The sequence below is a fragment of the Quercus lobata genome, chromosome 10 (assembly GCF_001633185.2).
Source record: "Quercus lobata isolate SW786 chromosome 10, ValleyOak3.0 Primary Assembly, whole genome shotgun sequence".
Classification (NCBI taxonomy): Eukaryota; Viridiplantae; Streptophyta; class Magnoliopsida; order Fagales; family Fagaceae; genus Quercus; species Quercus lobata.
In genome coordinates, this window is record NC_044913.1 from 2,165,302 (window position 1) to 2,183,771 (window position 18,470).

At 35.3% G+C, this 18,470-nt stretch overlaps 1 protein-coding gene across 1 annotated transcript; it reads left to right on the forward strand.

Annotated features, from left to right (window-relative positions):
- Positions 1–8,953: 8,953 nt before the first annotated feature.
- Positions 8,954–16,856, forward strand: LOC115963871 (recQ-mediated genome instability protein 1-like). Its single transcript, XM_031083092.1, has 8 exons — positions 8,954–10,333; positions 11,287–11,457; positions 12,241–12,386; positions 13,048–13,184; positions 14,100–14,443; positions 15,438–15,548; positions 15,627–15,755; positions 15,931–16,856. Exons 1-8 carry the CDS (start codon positions 9,728–9,730, stop codon positions 16,099–16,101), a joined length of 1,815 nt encoding a protein of 604 aa, XP_030938952.1. The 5' UTR covers positions 8,954–9,727; the 3' UTR covers positions 16,102–16,856.
- The last annotated feature ends 1,614 nt before the right edge of the window (positions 16,857–18,470 follow it).

Below are 18,470 nucleotides of genomic sequence, written 5' to 3' on the forward strand. Positions count from 1 at the left end.
AACCGTCATCAGCAGGTGGACTCCAAGTTTTTGGAGCAGAGTCACGGAGCGTGGGAGAGCTTTTCTTAAGGGACTTAAAGTCATGCACATATTCACGTGCAAAACCAGCTATCTGATCCAGCGGCCTTACATTCTCACCAACCCGGGTCTTATTCCTATGAAACCAAATTGACCATGCCGTCGTAGCAAACAGAGGAATCAGCTCCGGCTTTGTGAAAACCAGAGCAACCAGCTCCGGCTTTGTGGCACATTCTTTGTAGTTCTCTTTATTTAGTTTTCTACTTCAACAAAGTTTGCATTTATATTAAAGTATTAGTTTATTGAATTAGCCAATAAAGTAAATGCATATATTAATTATCTATTGTTGTGCATTAATTATTTATTAAATGAATTCATATGATTATTTTTATAAACTCTATATAGAAAATAATTTTTAGGTGGAATAATAATAATACATTTAGAATATGACATTCTTACTCATGTTTAGTTACTTTTACAACAATTGTCACAAAAGCCATAAAAAAATTAATATTTGTGAATTCAATAAGATTAATCTTGATCCTTTAAATTTCCTAACTCCTTTGTGTGTATGTGTGTGGAACTGACATTGTAGTATGTATTCTAAGTAATGAAATTTTAATATCATTTTTCTAAGATTTATATGAGAAACAATTGGTTTTTTTTATGTGAGAAACAATTGATTTGACAAAATGACATTTTTACTCAAATTTAGTTGTTTTTGCAACAATTGAAACCATGTCCAATAAAAAGAGGAAGATATTTTTAGTAACACATAATCAAGAATGTAAAAAAAAAAAAAAAAATTGAAGGATATATGCATTTTTTAGTAAGCATGAAACATGCCTGTAGGATTGTGGACCTAGAATCATGCATTGGGCCTTGGGCTTTGTCCGAAGACGTTGGATGATCCGAGAAGGAACAAATAGTTATTAGAAATTCCAATTTAAAGTCTTATGAGTAAGGAACGAATGGAAGATGGTCCGAGGAGGAACTCCTCCTCGAATATGATGAATGTAACTCAAGTATGTACTCCAGCAATTAGAGTGACCCTCTAAGAAGCTCCAATGATAGGGACATGCCTCATGAACATACAAGAAAGAAGGAAATTCAAAAATATCTAAGGAAAAGCTGCTACCATCACATTAAATACACTGCAGCTACTTTTCTAGCCGCATTTATGTGAAGAAAACTTCTGAACAGTACTGCCTTGGCTATCACAACTCACAGAAAATCAAAGAGGGTGTCTGATGGGACAGATACTCAAGTAAGGGTTCAGATGGTCAACAAGTGTATGATGAAGATGGTCCAAAGGGAGATATATAATGTAAAAGACCCTCCATGAGAAAATGATCGGAAAATAGAGAGAGAGAACATTGTAACAATCTAAATTGTTCTTGTATTCAATTGTAATCAATTTATATAAGTTGGATCTCTTCGGACGGTGAAGTCGTTCAGCTTTACCTTCTTTATTCTTGCTTGATCATCTTCCAAACCCATACTAGCCGTTGTCAAATTCATTAGGACCTAGTTCTTTAACCCATTCTATACAAATTTATTGTATTGGGCTCATTGGGCCAAGATCCCACACATTTTGGGCTTGGACTGTAAATCGTGTCCCTACAATGCCTATCTATATTAGCTACTATATCATGCAATTTTCAATTTGTAAACACACATATATATAGTATGATCAAATCACTATACTACTGTTAGTGTATTTTTATTTTGTCTATATATGAAATAACTAAAGATTACAATTTTTTATAATGAAATTTATTAAAAATATCTTTTTTATATATCGATAGTTGGGAATGTTTGAATCCTAAATGTTTCTATTGGAAATTCAGGAATTTTTTGTAGAACTTATAGAAATATTGGAGAAAACTAATAATAAGTTGCACCACACATTGTGCGAAAACTCAACTAGTTCAACTAACAGGAGAATCTGCATCAACTGAACAAGTGTGTAACTTGTATGACACAAATTCAACCACACTAATGCAGCCATCGATCATTAATCAAATAAGACCAAACTATATTGCTTAGAGTATAGAATATGTTTTCTCTTTATTTTTAGCTTGAGGAATAGACACACAAACACTCACCATCTATCATGGAAAGTAGGAACTAGGACCTATATAGCGCATAATGATGGAACAAGATTAGTGTCCCATCTTTTTCAAAAAAAAAAAAAAAAAAAAAATAGTGTCCCAAGTTTTAAGGAATTATATCTAAATTTTGCTCTTAAAATATTAAATGAATGATATACATATAAAGCCTTTGAGCAAATGGTTGAAACAAGGTTAGTTTATCATTAGGAGGTTGCTTAGAAAACCCTAGGAATAAGAAAATAACAAAGCCTTTCTTATGGAGAATCAATACAAAGACTGCTACTGGTTTTGTCATATCTCTTTCAACTTTCACGTTAGGTTTTTTCTTTTCTTTTCTCACTTCTATCCCAAGAAAAGAAAAAACTTTTAAGTATAACTTGGTGTAAGTACCTAGATGTAATGATTGCATGTATATAAGGTAGTTATGCAACTCTATCTCTAATTAGTTAGTGGGTTTCTCACTCTAATTGGTTAGTGTGCCCCAAAGGATCAGTGGTTTAGTTTTTGCACAAAAATTGCAAACATAAGTTGTTCCGAACTTATAACATCTACAATTCTTTTAAACATATATAAGGACGATAAGGAAAAAGAATTCACTATTAGTTGTGTGTGGACACGATTTGGTAACGACTTGTAACGGTGTTAGGTTCGCACGTAAAAAGGCCCAAACAATATCATTTTGTAGAGCGTGGGTTTGAAAGGCTAGGCCTTGGTCACAGGACAGTGGGTTTTCCATGGTGTTCGTACATGGTTAGGTCGTTTTAGCCCTAGGAGTCTTTCTCCTGGAAGCGGGCTGGGAGGCTCTGGTTTTTGGCCATTTTTCCCAGCCAGCCTTTTGGTGCACTAACTTTTACATTATATAGTCCGTCTTGGTTGATCTTAACCCTCCACTTGTTGGTCAGGTAGGTGCTTACTTCTGTACTCGTCCCATCAGCTGTCCCCTCTTACTTTCTGTTAGTTGCGATGATTGAAGTTACACCGCCCAAGCGTCTTTTCTCATTAACATGATCAGGACGCTGGCGGGTGCATTTAATGAGGAGGGGACGTATTTTCCTTGAACCAATTTTGCACCGTATCTCTACGTGGGCCCCATTCCACTCACATCCCCTTCAGGGGGCTGTTTGGGGATAGCCTTAATCGAGACGTTGCTCTTCCCATTGAAGTCCTGGGTTGCCGAGGATAGGGTCGTCCTCAGCTGTTCCCCTTGACACCTCGGCCTTCGATCATTCGTCCTCGGCACGGGCCCTGAGCCCGGATAGAGCGTGGGCCGGATTGTAAGCTCCCCGGCCCCACAAGTTGTATTCTATCATTTTATATCTTATGCAGCAAATGTGTCACGTACAGTTTGTAAAACCAACATTTTTAGTTGCAATAAAGGCTTTAATACTATAAGAATTTTTTTTGCAATAACTTAAATTGAAGAAATTATTGTAATAACTTAATACCAATTATTTTGCAATCTATTACAATAAAAATTTCAAAGTGACAGCTTATTGTAACAAATATATCCTTTTTATAACTAAATATCAATTATTTTACAATATATTGCAATGACAAACATGGCTGGATTTGAGTAGAAAGAATGATAAGCTGTTTGTATATACTCGCCGTACTTCACAACATCTCAGCGGAGATTCTCGTCGAGTGGGTCAAGAAGGCCCTTCCAATCATTGCTACCATGATATTCCCTCCATTTACTACCAAGATGGCTTCTTGGAGAGTATTCAGCTGTCTTTGACAAGAGTCTTTGAAGCCTGTTCAGATGCCTTGGTGACATTTCTTTTGCGGCTTTCATTTCTAGCCAAAGTCTAGCCAAGTTAAGCCTTGCAAAGAATATATTATTACAATAATCTAATACTAATTATTTTACAATCTATTTTAATGAAAAATATGAAACAATTATCTATTACAATGAAGATATCATTGCAATAACTTGACTCAAATTATTTTTGTCAATTATTTGCAATCTATTGCAATAAAATTTGTGAAATAATAACTTATTGCTACAAGATATTCGAAATAGTAAATTATTTATTATAATAGCAAATATAATATTACATCAAAATTGTCATTAAAACTGTGCTTAAAACATAGGATTGTAGGTAAACAGCCTGAAAAAGTTAATACAACAATCAAATGTTAATACAACAAAATTAGTATAGTGGTACCAGACATAATATTACATCTACAAATTAAAAATCATTGTAATAGTAACTTAAAAGTGGTAAATTATTACATTAATTATAATTAGTTGAAATAAGTTTTAATTTTAAGTTGCAATAGAGGCTTTAATACTATAAGAATTTTTTTTGCGATAACTTAAATCGAAGAAATCGTTGTAATAACTTAATACCAATTATTTTGCAATCTATTACAATAAAAATTTCAAAGTGACAGCTTATTGTAACAAATATATTCTTGTAATAACTAAATATCAATTATTTTACAATATATTGCAATGAAAAACATGGCTGGATTTGAGTGGAAAGAATGATAAGCCATTTGTATATACTCACCATACTTCACCACATCTCGACGGAGATTCTCGTCGAGTGGGTCAAGGAGGCCCTTCCAATCATTGCTACCATGATATTCCCTCCATTTACTACCAAGATGGTTCCTTGGAGAGTATTCAGCTGTCTTTGACAAGAGTCTTTGAAGCCTGTTCAGATGCCTTGGTGACATTTCTTCTGTGGCTTTCATTTCTGGCCAAAGTCTAGCCAAGTTAAGCCTTGCAACAAATATATTATTACAATAATCTAATACTAATTATTTTACAATCTATTTTAATGAAAAATATGAAACAATTATCTATTACAATGAAGATATCGTTGCAATAACTTGACTCAAATTATTTTTGTCAATTATTTGCAATCTATTGCAATAAAATTTGTGAAATAATAACTTATTGCTACAAGATATTTGAAATAGTAAATTATTTATTGCAATAACATATATATTATTACATCAAAATTGTCATTAAAACTATGCTTAAAACATAGGATTGTAGGTAAACAGCCCGAAAATGTTAATACAACAATCAAATGTTAATACAACAAAATTAGTATGGTGGTACCAGACATAATATTACATCTACAAATTAAAAATCATTGTAATAGTAACTTAAAAGTGGTAAATTATTACATTAATTACAATTAGTTGAAATAAGTTTTAATTTTTAGTTGCAATAGAGGCTTTAATACTATAAGAATTTTTTTTTTTTGCAATAACTTAAATCGAAGAAATCGTTGTAATAACTTAATACCAATTATTTTGCAATCTATTACAATAAAAATTTCAAAGTGACAGCTTATTGTAACAAATATATCATTGTAATAACTAAATATCAATTATTTTACAATATATTGCAATGACAAACATGACTAGATTTGAGTGGAAAGAATGATAAGCTGCTTGTATATACTCACCGTACTTCACCACTTCTCGGCGGAGATTCTCGTCGAGTGGGTCAAGAAGGCCCTTCCAATCATTGCTACCATGATATTCCCTCCATTTACTTCCAAGATGGTTCCTTGGAGAGTATTCAGCTGTCTTTGACAAGAGTCTTTGAAGCCTGCTCAGATGCCTTGGTGACATTTCTTCTGCAGCTTTCATTTATGGCCAAAGTCTAGCCAAGTTAAGCTCTGCAACGAATATATTATTACAATAATCTAATACTAATTATTTTACAATCTATTTTAATGAAAAATTTGAAACAATTATCTATTATAATGAAGATATCGTAGTCTTTGACAAGAGTCTTTGAAGCCTGTTCAGATGCCTTGGTGACATTTCTTCCGCGGCTTTCATTTTTGGCCAAAGTCTAGCCAAGTTAAGCTCTGCAACGAAAATATTATTACAATAATCTAATACTAATTATTTTACAATCTATTTTATTGAAAAATATGAAACAATTATCTATTACAATGAAGATATCGTTGCAATAACTTGACTTAAATTATTATTGTCAATTAGTTGCAATCTATTGTAATAAAATTTGTGAAATAATAACTTATTGCTACAAGATATTCGAAATAGTAAATTATTTATTGCAACAGCAAATATATTATTACATCAAAATTATCATTAAAACTGTGCTTAAAACATAGGATTGTAGGTAAATAGCTCAAAAAAGTTAATACAACAATCAAATGTTAATGCAACAAAATTAGTATAGTGGTACTAGACATAATATTACATCTACAAATTAAAAATCATTGTAATAATAACTTGAAAGTGGTAAATTATTACATTAATAATAATTAGTTGAAATAAGTTTTAATTTTTAGTTGCAATAGAGGCTTTAATACTATAAGATTTTTTTTTTTTTGCAATAACTTAAATCGAAGAAATCGTTGTAATAACTTAATACCAATTATTTTGCAATCTATTACAATAGAAATTTCAAAGTGACAGTTTATTGTAACAAATATATCATTGTAATAACTAAATATAAATTATTTTACAATATATTGCATGACAAACATTGCTGGATTTGGGTGGAAAGAATGATAAGCCGCTTGTATATACTGACCGTACTTCACCACTTCTCGGCGGAGATTCTCGTCGAGTGGGTCAAGAAGGCCCTTCCAATCATTGTTACCATGATATTCCCTCCATTTACTACCAAGATGGTTCCTTGGAGAGTATTTAGTTGTCTTTGACAAGAGTCTTTGAAGCCTGTTCAGATGCCTTGGTGACATTTCTTCTGCGGCTTTCATTTCTGTCCAAAGTCTAGCCAAGTTAAGCCCTGGAACGAATATATTATTACAATAATCTAATACTAATTATTTTACAATCTATTTTAATGAAAAATATGAAACAATTATCTATTACAATTGCAATAAAATTTGTGAAATAATAACTGTGGGGCCCAACAATATTTGGGCCAGCTCCATTTATTCGTTGGAGCCCAAAGGCCCAAGCCGAGGAAGGTTATGGCCCAGGCATGGTAATGCAAGTACAAAATAGCATTGGGATACAGCCGAGGACGATTCAGTCCTTGGCCTGTCCAAAGTCTCCTCGGAAGAAAGGGCAAAAATGGTATAGAAACAACTTGGGAAAAAATCAGAAGAAAGGGCAAAAATGGTATAGAAACAACTTGGGAAAAAATCTAAAATATCTGTGCCAATAGAAAAGGGTATGCTGGAAAGTGTAACGACCGGGGAAAGCTACCCTTACTGCCATTCGATACTCTGCACCTGACAGAGCCATACTCTCCAGCTTTTTAACCACCCCCAACTACTCCGGGTATGGGCTGATGGGACAAGTATCAGTCTTGGAATGTCGATCCTACACGTGGACGAAGGATAAAAGAACACAGGCTAGTATAAAAGGAAAAGTAAGTAATTCATAGAGGGGGCTGGGAAAAATGACCAAAAACCAGAGTCTCCTAGCTCGCCTCCAGGAGAAAGACTCCATGAGCGAAGACGACTTAACCATGTATGAACACCACGAAAACCCACCGTCTGGTGACTGAGGCCTAACCTTTCAAACCCACGCTCTACAAATGATATTGTTGGGGCCTTTTTACGTGCGAACCCAACACAGTTACGGTTCGTTACGAATCGTGTCCTTACAATAACTTATTGCTACAAGATATTCGAAATAATAAATTATTTATTGCAACAACAAATATATTATTACATCAAAATTGTCATTAAAACTGTGATTAAAACATAGGATTGTAGGTAAATAGCTCGAAAAAGTCAGAAGGTGTCAAATAATCAGATGTAATAATTGTCATTAAACTATGTCTATATATCTATACACATGACTAAAGCTTGGGCCTGTAGGTTCTAGATATAAGTCCAAACAGAGTTGTAGTATATATTTGGTGTGCATTTGGCATTGGCTTAAAATGCTAGATTTTTGTATTATTAACTTATTTTTGCTATTATTCATATGTCTTATTACATTTTTTGGTACTATTTATGGGTCTTACTGTACTATTTCAACTACATTTTAACTTTATCTATAGTACTTTCAATAAAAAATTTTCAGTTTCAGTTAAATAAACTATTTCCAAATAGTCACTTGGACTGCCTGGAACCTAACTATAACTCATTATTTAACCAGCTTTCTTGGATATCATGTTGTCCAAGAAAAGGCAATACTGATAACAGATATTCGGGCTTGCTCAAAGTCATATTATATGCTGGTTACACGTTGGTATCAAAGTAGACTGGGCCTATTTTACCAGCTTTCGTTGGGTGTGATTGTCAACCAGACACCAGACCAACACACACAAAGGCCTTTTTTCGGCCCCCTAACTTATAAAGGGTCAAGGATGGACTAGTCCTGGTCAGACTCAGACCTCACCTAGACGTGATTATATAAGACCATATAAGTCCATACCCTTTGAGGAATCAATGAACAGACCCCTTTTTTTGTTCATGAAAGGTATAATAATAAGTAGTGGTCACATTATATTTTAAAAAGGGTAGTTAAAGAAATGACCACTTGATATCTATGCGATTAGTTCGTGAATCATTTTTAGTACACAGTTCATGCTTTAGCCATCTATATTTGCTTGCCTTGCTAGGCTTTCATAGTGTTACTTTAGCTACTTTCTCCTCATTAACAGCAAATAGTATTAGCTATACCTAATACTGCTTTCGAAATCCACAGCATGAGCATCAATGATCAAACACACCATTATTATTGCTGGCTTGCACATTGAAGTACAATTAGAGGTTACATGAATTACAAAGAAGTAGTTAAATAATTCATACCAAAATCTGTGTGTTGCTTTCAACCCAAGTGGATGCAAAGTTTCCATTGAGCCCTCATTGCACAGGTTGCAATAATAAATTTTTCCCGCAAGACCTTTTTTTTGCATTCAGCAATGCATTGAGGAAGAGCGCAAGGTTTTAGTTGAATTCCAAATGCACACTCAACTGGGTCAAGAGTCCAGACCCAAAACCAAGAATCCCAGCACCATGGCTACCAACACTATAGGCCTATAGGCATATCCAACTTCTTCATTGCTTTCATTTCCAATTGAAAAGCAACAGTTTTGGCCCTGAACCCCACTTTCTTCTCCTATTTTAGCAGCAGATTTTGAAAAGGAACTGCCTTCTAAGCATTTATAGAAAGACCAACAGTCTAGAATGATGTCACATAAGACTAATAAGTATATAAAATATTTCATACCATGGGTTTTTAAAAATCACCTATTCCCTCTTGCAATTTTTCTTAAAAATGAAAAACATATTTTAAGTTTCACTTATCGACCCCGCTAAGGAAAAGTTCTAGCTTCGCCACTGCATATAGTGATCATCACAAAATAATTCTCCTCCCCTGGCCTGTTCTCTTTCTTATCAAAAATAAGAAGAAGGAAAAAGATCTAATTAAGAAGTTAACAACAACAAGCCCACTTTGTCTTATGCCACTTATAGAGCCCAGTATCCACTTCTGGTCCAACTCAAGCCTCTCTAGGCCTAGTGTTCAGTTCAGGCCACAAAAGGGCCGGATAAAATCGGATCCGGATCCGGGTACGTGTTCAAACCAATCACTTTCCCTTCCCTCCCAAAACTTCAAAATAAAAAAACCAAAGTGGAGGGAAAAGAAAAGAAAACCCCAAACCCCCAAAAATGTCTAGAAGACGCCTCAGACTAATATGTTCCTCCGACGAAGAAGAAGAAGAAAACCAAATTCCTCAACAACCCGAATCCGAAAACCCGATTCTGGACCCGAATCATGTTCCGGATCCATATCCATCCGAACCGCTTGAAATCTCCGACGACGATGTAGAAGAAGAAGAAGAGTTCATCGACGTCTCCGATAACTTCACTCCTCCCGATCCGAATCCGAATCCCGACCACTCCGCACAACAAACTCCGGCGACGAATTCCGCCGGTGAAGGCTCGGGTTTCCGGGAGGCTGATGTTTCCGGCGACTCCGCGCAACCAAATCCGGCCGCCGGAGGAGGAGAACAGGAGCGCTCAGGCACGGGTTCTCCGATTGGAGATTTTCTCGGGGGGCTAGGGCTGAGGCTGAAGAATGAGTGGCTCGAGGCTTGTTTGGATGCGCTTCGAAGCTCCGTGCGGAGCTTCGCGAGCCTCGGCGTGGACGCGAAAGCCAAGCTTTGCTTCGAGCGGTTCTTGGTTTCCGATATGAATCAATCCGGGAGCGGCGTGCTCCCTCGCAACGTGGATTCCATGCACCTCATCGATCTTCCTGGTCCGTTCGTCTTGCAGGTCCGATTTTGATTTGAATCTCTGCGAAATTTTTTTGGTTTTCAATTATTGTGGCTTAGGTGTTTGATTGTAGTTCTGTTTGGAAAGTGGTTGATTGTTACTTTATCAATATTAGGATGAAATTAAAGAAAATTAAATTTTATTTGTTAGTTAATTAATGGTAATCACAATTATATAGTTTACAATAAGTTTAGAGACACAAGTATGAAACATGGACATTGACACTGGCACTAACATGACACATACGTCAATTCTTGAAAAATTAGGACCGTCATGGTGTGGGGTAATGAGAAAATCTAGGAGGACAATCTTTTTATGCCACAACTCTAATGTGGCAGACTGCGAGTGGTGGGTTAAATTGAAAGTGACAGGCAGTTTGCCCCACATGATAGTTGTGGAAAAGAGTGTGTTAAAGGTTGTGGTTATAGAATTACACGGGGATGATATTCTTTTTTAGTAAAAGATATATATTTTTTTCTCCCAGCATAATGAGGACAAGCAAGCAGAAGTGTACTTGGTGTGTCCAACATGGACATGTGTAGGACAGGCACATGCCAGCGGCTGTGCTTCTTAGGATGCAACATTTTTAACAACGGCTAACATGACCTATTGTGATTTGCACATAATAAACATGGTGTTAGTAATAGATACAATCATACAACAGGTCATGTCAACAGTATTGAAAAATGTTGTGTCCATATTGTTACTCCAATCATTTATTTGTAAACTAATTCTAAGTTGGTTTTTCAAATTGAAAGTTTTTTTTTCCTCATGTAGGAGTTTTATTTTGTGCGTGTTTGATTGTAGTTTTGATTAAAATGATAACCTCTTTATGATTACTAGGGAAATTAAGAAAATTAAAACTTTTATGTTAATTTAATAATTAGTAATTATGATTAAATAATTTATTTGTAAACAAATTCTCTCTCTCATGTTGGGTTTTTATATTATAGATTGATGAGATAGTTAATATCAGTTGTCCTCTCAAGGGAAGGTATCAGAAAGCGCCTCCCGGGATCAAGAGGTGTCTCAAGTTATCGATGACTGATGGTGTTCAACGTGTTTTTGGAATGGAATACAGGCCTATTCAAGCGCTTGAATCTTTGGCTCCTGCTGGATTGAAGGTCTTTTTTGGTACTTATTAGTTATCACCTGTGTATATGGTTTTTAGGTTCTGGCAGAATAATGGGTGCATTTCCAAGATTGAATCTGATATATTTGAGGAGTTATCTGCTTATAAATTATATTTAGACAAAGGCATGATGCTCTTGCATAGGTATGCTTACAATTGAACATGAATTGTGTATGAGACACGTAATATGTTAAAGTCACTTGAAGAAATCTAAAATAAATCCCATGAAGCAAATGCATATACAATTGCACGGTATTATGGAGATGTTCAAGCGGTTGCCTCAAGACATAATGCATTATGACATGGATTTCTGTGCCAAATATTGTCTATCATGCATATATGTTGGTGGTTTGGCACAAAGCCACAAAAAGGATAGCTTTTGATACATTGGAACGAAATTCATCTGACTTAGATGTGGTCCTATGCCTTTGTGTATTATTCATTAAACTAGAAATTATGCAAATGCTTTAGAAAATTGTACAAGCTGTGGGATTAGTGACATATAGCGTATTAGTCAAGTTGTCTCAGAGATCAGCTGTTGCCATCTGCTTGTGATTCACTATCTGAATTTGTTCTTACTTGTCGCTTGTTTGTTGTTTGATCATTTCCACATGCCAGGTAAAATCAAGAGATATATCTAGTATATCTTCTTTGCTTCTTAACAGTTAGTCATGTTCTGACATACTGGTATTATAAGTGATCCATTTGAAAAAATATAACTCCTGTTAAAACATGTCACATTAGCCGAATGACAGATCATCCTTTTGACTTGTAGGTTGCCATCTGTAATGTACATATACGTCATGGGCTTCTAATGCTGGTCCCTGAAGCTTTTGAAGTTCTAGGGGGATTGGTTGAGGAGTTGGAGGCAGCACGCCTGCGACTTGTTGACGAAATAAATAAGCCACCTAGGGGAAAAAGGTATATGTTGAGCACCAAGGATGTAATGATCTCTGTGAAAGTTACAATTTATTATAAGGTTTTTTAAATGACATTTTGGCCTGTTCTTTTTTATTTTGAAATGAATAACAGTGCCTTTAAGTGCACTTGATTATATTGCATTCTTTGCTATTAACATCTTTAGCTTATTCTTCTATATATGCATATATTATCTTTTGCTTATTCTGTTATAGATGGAAACTATAGTTTCTGTGACTAAATGCTGCACTAGCCTTAGTGCAACTTTGCTTTTAATCCTCTACTTTTGGTTGCATGTATGCAACTCCCCATAGTGAGTAAATGTTAGGAAGGTGATCTTGGTCCATGAAAAGGACCCGAGGTTCATGCAAGAGGGGAGTAAGTTGTCATTAAATTAATTGTTGAAAGGAAATTATTTCCAAATAGAATGTGTATTAAATTATGTCAAGAGAGTTATGCTTTTGGAACTTTTGTGAAATATCATTTGTGCTGGATGATAAATTGATAATCTGTAGTGATCGAAATCTATTTTAGTTGTTCATACTGGCCTTGTATGTGATGTAATTCTTGACCTTTAAAAGGCCAGTTTAAACTGAGCTGTTTACACCTTTTAAGCAGTTTCTACGTTTACTTTCTTACCTTCAGTTTAACTATTCTTATGCAGAACAAGGTCAGGAGTTGTCCCTCCTTTAGCAACTAGAGCAACCCTTGCTGCATGGCCATCAAATGGTGTTAGTGCTGCCGTGCACAACAATAGTTCCACATTGCAAGATGCAACTCCCTTTCGAGCAAATAACCAAGGTAACTCACTGTTTTTTCCTTTGGGAAGAAAGGAGAGAAAAGGGGGATGGGTGGGTTCATTTAACTTGATAGTGAACAGTTTGACTTTCATATACAGATTATACTTTTTTGATAACAACACTTAAGTTGCATGGTAGTGGGACTATATTTGTGGTATACATGTGCCAACTAGGGTGGATGTCGAGAGTAAATAAAACCTCATATATATATAGATTAATGTTACGGTCACAAACTATTCTACAACATTTTTTCAAATTGATGTGGCAAATTCTTACTAGTTCTAATCTGAACTCATTACTAACATCACATTTTTATTTACTAATCGTTATTTGAAAAATGCTAGAACTACATCAGCAATTTGTAAAAATATTGTAAAATAGTTTGTGTTTGTAGCATTACTCACGTATATATATATATATATATTTATATATATTGGAATTTCATTGTACTATTGATATAATGTGGTATGCAATTGAGTTCTCTTAGATTAACAATCTATTCCAATTGCCTTTTCTTTCCTTGTCTTAATTCCTCACCCATCTCCCCTCCGTAAATATATCACAATTAAAAGATCTAGTCTGTGAAGAAGGATGTCAAGGAGAGCTGTGGTAGTTGACCTGATTTGAAAAGTTTGAAATGGAATTTTTATTTTTGTAAGAATGCTGGGACATGATTTAGCCATTTTCCCTGCTGGCAATTTTCATTTTCAAGACATAAACTAGAAGGTGTATTCCAGTGCATTACTCAGATGCGTGTATTGTATAATTAGTCATCAAATGAGTAATCAATATATGCTGGACTGTTAATGAACATAGAAGAAATTTGGGAATATGCTGGGAATACTAGATGTCAAATCAGGAATTGGTACATGCTTGTATGTCATTAATATTTTTTGCCTGAATTTGGGTTCTGCAGGTGCTACTTCGGTTCCGTCTGGCACTAACACCAGCCAAAGGACGACAGAAGAATTTACAGCTTCTTCTACTGCAGAAAATGCTGTTCCTAACACATCATCTTCTGTTATTTCGGGTTTTGAGGGGATGCATATAGATACTTTCCCCTGTAGCCGGGCAAATGCTGTTCCTAACCCATCTTCTCATACTGTTTCGGAGGTTGAGGATGTTCATATGGTTGATGAGGCAGACCACCCCCTCATTCTATCTGGTGATCGGGAAATCCCATTCACTTACTTAGCTAGTTTGTCAGCCAAGTTGGTAGCAGTAATGGAGAAATCGCCTTCTGTTCGGGGAAAAATTAAGGTATATATTCCGTTTTCTTTATCAATTAGATAATATGGCCACTATAATTAGTTTCTTTCAATTGAAGGTTCCTCGAGTCTTCGAAACATATTATGAGTTAGATTGAGATCAGCTCCACTTGAGTTGGTTCAGTTCATCCTGCCAATGCCTGGCCTTAATGATCTGCAGTTGGCTAGCAAATCAGATAGTCCATATATTATGAATTAAAAACCTCTGTAATATCTTAAATTCAAAGATCAAATATATGTGCAAGTCATTCCTTTTACCATTTCAATATATTTGAGAACATTATCCTAACATCTACGTATCAAAAGAGCAAGAGCATTATCCTAACATCATGTTTATTAGAAATGTCGATACTTGGGTTGATTAATCAATTGTGGGCAATATTTTTATTTATAGAAATGTTGATACTCTAGGCTCTAGTGCTGCGGACATATATGAAAATCTTAAGAAACATGGTACATTGATACAATCTTTATTTTATTCTTTATCTAGCTCATTTCAACTCAATGTATCTATTGACCAACTTAGACTGGCTGTTACTTGTGCAGTCTTCAATTTTAGATGGACACATACCTTCAGACCTAAGATATGCTTATGCAATTGTAAATGGAATTTACATTTTAACTGTTTAAAGATGGAGGGACTCTATAAACATTACAATTTAATTCAATAGGGAATATATTAATTTTTTAATCGGTAAGTCTACCCACATATAGTGGATTTTGAACACGACCTTAGCTTCCACCCCTTATTTATGGGATGGAGGAGGAGATGTTTGAGCTAGAATTCTGGGGCATAAATATATTAATTTTAACTGAGATAGATTGTACTTGATGTCATAGGTATAGGATACATTTTCTATTTTATAGTAAGGCATCTTGAGTTGCTTTTTGTCCTTAAAATTATTATGTCTTGTAGTAGTATTGACCTATAATTATTCTACCACTTTACTAAATGTAATTCTTAAATGTGAATCCAAAATTTGTAGTGCTTTTTGACTGGTGTAAAGGGATTCCAATATAAGCAGCGGACAACATATGAGCTCCGGGCATATGTTGATGATGGTAGCCTGATTACTGAGATCCTCATTCATCATGATGTGAGTATTTACCTTCTTCCGTTCATAATATGAGCTTGTAGGACTTTGGGTTGTTGATCAATTTTTTATGCACTCTAGGTTGTACAGAAAGGAATAGGTTTTTCACCAGAGGAGGTCACTGCTGCTCTTTCTTCTCCAGACAAAAAAATAGTTAGTGACATGAAGGAGACGCTCAAACAATTCCAGATGTTCTTAGCGAATTTTGAGGTATTATCTTTCACACTTCCCCCCCCCCACTCCTCTCTGTTTGACTGAAAGATCAATAGGCCTACTTTATATTTTAAATGCTTCTGTAAATGTTATTATAGTTTTTTGAGCTGTGAGAGAGTGTATTAGATTAGTTCATCTATCAATCTCTTCAATTGGGAATGTTTTGTTTCAGGGAACAATGCTTATAGAGATGAGTACAACCTCTCCGCAACCGATTGCTCTTGAGATGAATGAGGGCTGTACTGAATCTGATGCGTGGTTGCTTCTGAGAAGACTAAATTCTACTGTTCCTGCTCAAACACCACACCGTTCTTCTTTAGATCCCATTGATGTATCCCCTTGAGTGGCTCTCAGTTTGCCAGTCTTTAGGAAGAACATTGGCTCACAAAATTGACAAGGCTGGAGATCATCCTGTGTCCATCTTGGGTGCAGGAGGACTCTTCTTTGATTACGACATTCCAGATTCATGGATCACAGAACCTGTGTGGCAAGCCAAGTTGGGAGGCCATGATAACTTAAATTGATGAGGCAATTTTTAAAGCATTGCCTGCTTATTGGTCTGGAGGTTGGGCTGTTTCATCGGATGTATAAGCTATGGCTGGGGAAAGTGATTTTACACTTCATCATCCTTTAATTTGCTGTGTAACTGGATTATGCTGTTTGGTCAAGGAAGAAACATTGTAGACTAATGAAGTCCTCTTTGTTGGAGTCTGCCACATAAAGTAGATGATGCTTAAGAAGAAAAATGCAAAGCCAATGAGCTATCTGGAAGAAGACCAGGCCTGAGAAGTTAGAACGCTGAGAAGAGCTGGAAACTTGTTTTACATTTGAATGACTTGTAACAGCTAAGTTTTGCTAAATTGCTTAGTCAATTGTTAACATGGTATTTATTCTGTCTTAAAAAAAATCTTCTGAGTTGGGTATGAATTGCGGAATCAATTGTCCACTCACATTGTATTATTATTATTTATGCAATTGCAAGGTCATGCCCCCACCTCTTTTAGATCATGAAATAGTGTAGCAAAATGTAGTTTTTTTTTTGGTTGATGAACCTGGTGGACAATCAGCTTTGAAAAGTACATAGAAGTTGATCTGTAACATCAGAACTTTTCCAATATGATATTTTTAGTGTCTTATATGGTATTTTACATTAAAAAATGTAATTTAATAAAAAGATATCATAATCGGTTGACTAATCTGAATGTATACTGTAAGGACTGAATTTGAATTGGATCCAATGTAGGATTGAGTTTAAGTCCAACAAGCCCAAACAATGAATTTATAGAGTGTGAGTGAAAGAACTAGTTCTATCCCAAAAGATGGACAATAAAAGTTGCTGAATTAAGATTGTTGAATACAAGTAAATAAGAAAATCTGTCCTTGGCACGGCCTGAGGAGCTTATGTTATAATATCTAGTACTTGAACAAAGCTATAAGAGTTCATCGCATTCTTATAAAGATTTTTTGATTTTTTTCGATCCCCTCCTTTAGGCCACTTTTCCATGCTATATACTATAATTTTAGTGTCATCTCCTCATACACGTGTAGGTTAGATTCGAGGAGCCCCTTCTTGTCCCATCCAACACCTCCTAGAACCATCAAATAGTAGCTGTAAGACTGTTTGGCCACTGTTCAGGTATCACATCCACATTGATGTGGCCAGAGAGTTAGTTGGAAGGCATTTTATATGGAGGTAGCAGCTTTTGAAGATATTTGTTGTATCCCTTTACTCACCCCTTGTCCAATGTCCAACTCCTAGTTGTGATGCAACTTTTAAGAAGGTCTAGGGTGATAGGACATTTTTACTGACCTTGGATTCTCGTTTTCGAGATGACTTTTCTCCTCGGACATGTGTTGGACTTATCTCGTACTATCTTTATTTTTTCCCTTTATACCGTTCCCATTATAATCTCATTTGGCCATTCTCGGATTGGTTAATGTCCTTGGATTGGGCCATAGGCCCAATTCGTACAACTTTAATAATACCTCCTGGCAAATTGGCCCCCACATATACAAAAATATTTTTTTAAAAAATGTACTCCTCCATTCCATAGAACACATGTTAGAATTGTAGCTTTTTTTTTTCCTTTCCAAATATAAGTGTAATGTCAATATTATTGAATCTTAAATTTCAAGGAAGTCTTGTGAATAGTCATCATTTTTGTTGTTTTTTAAGGGCTTATATCTCTAATTTCAAATGCTTATTTTATATTTTTTTAGCCAAAAACTAAAGAGTTTGATCCACTTTGGACCAAACTCTTAATTTTTGTGTCTAGTATTGCTCATGAAACATTCTCACCAATTAAAAGCAACTAGAATGAGCAGAGAATTGATTTCACTCTTAACACTACCCAAAGTGGCCGACTATTTCATCTACAAAACGCTTACAATCTTCTACGTTTGAGACATCTGCAGGGATCATAGTAACTTAAGGGGAGCCGAGCTTGTAAGCCTTGAGGGAAACCTCTCAGAGATGGTTCTCTCGTCTTGCCATGAGGGCTAGGCAAGCTTCTCTCTTAGCAATTAGCATACTCGTGCAATTGCAGGGTGCTTCAAAACCACAACAATTAATTGAAAAAAAAAATAGCAAGAAGAAGATGCAAACTTTGGGAGAGACTGTAATGTATGTGATTTGGTGAATGAAATCCATGACTTCTCTTCACAGACGCAGAGATAAGTGTTTGAAGTGTGTAGGATTTATGTTATAATGGA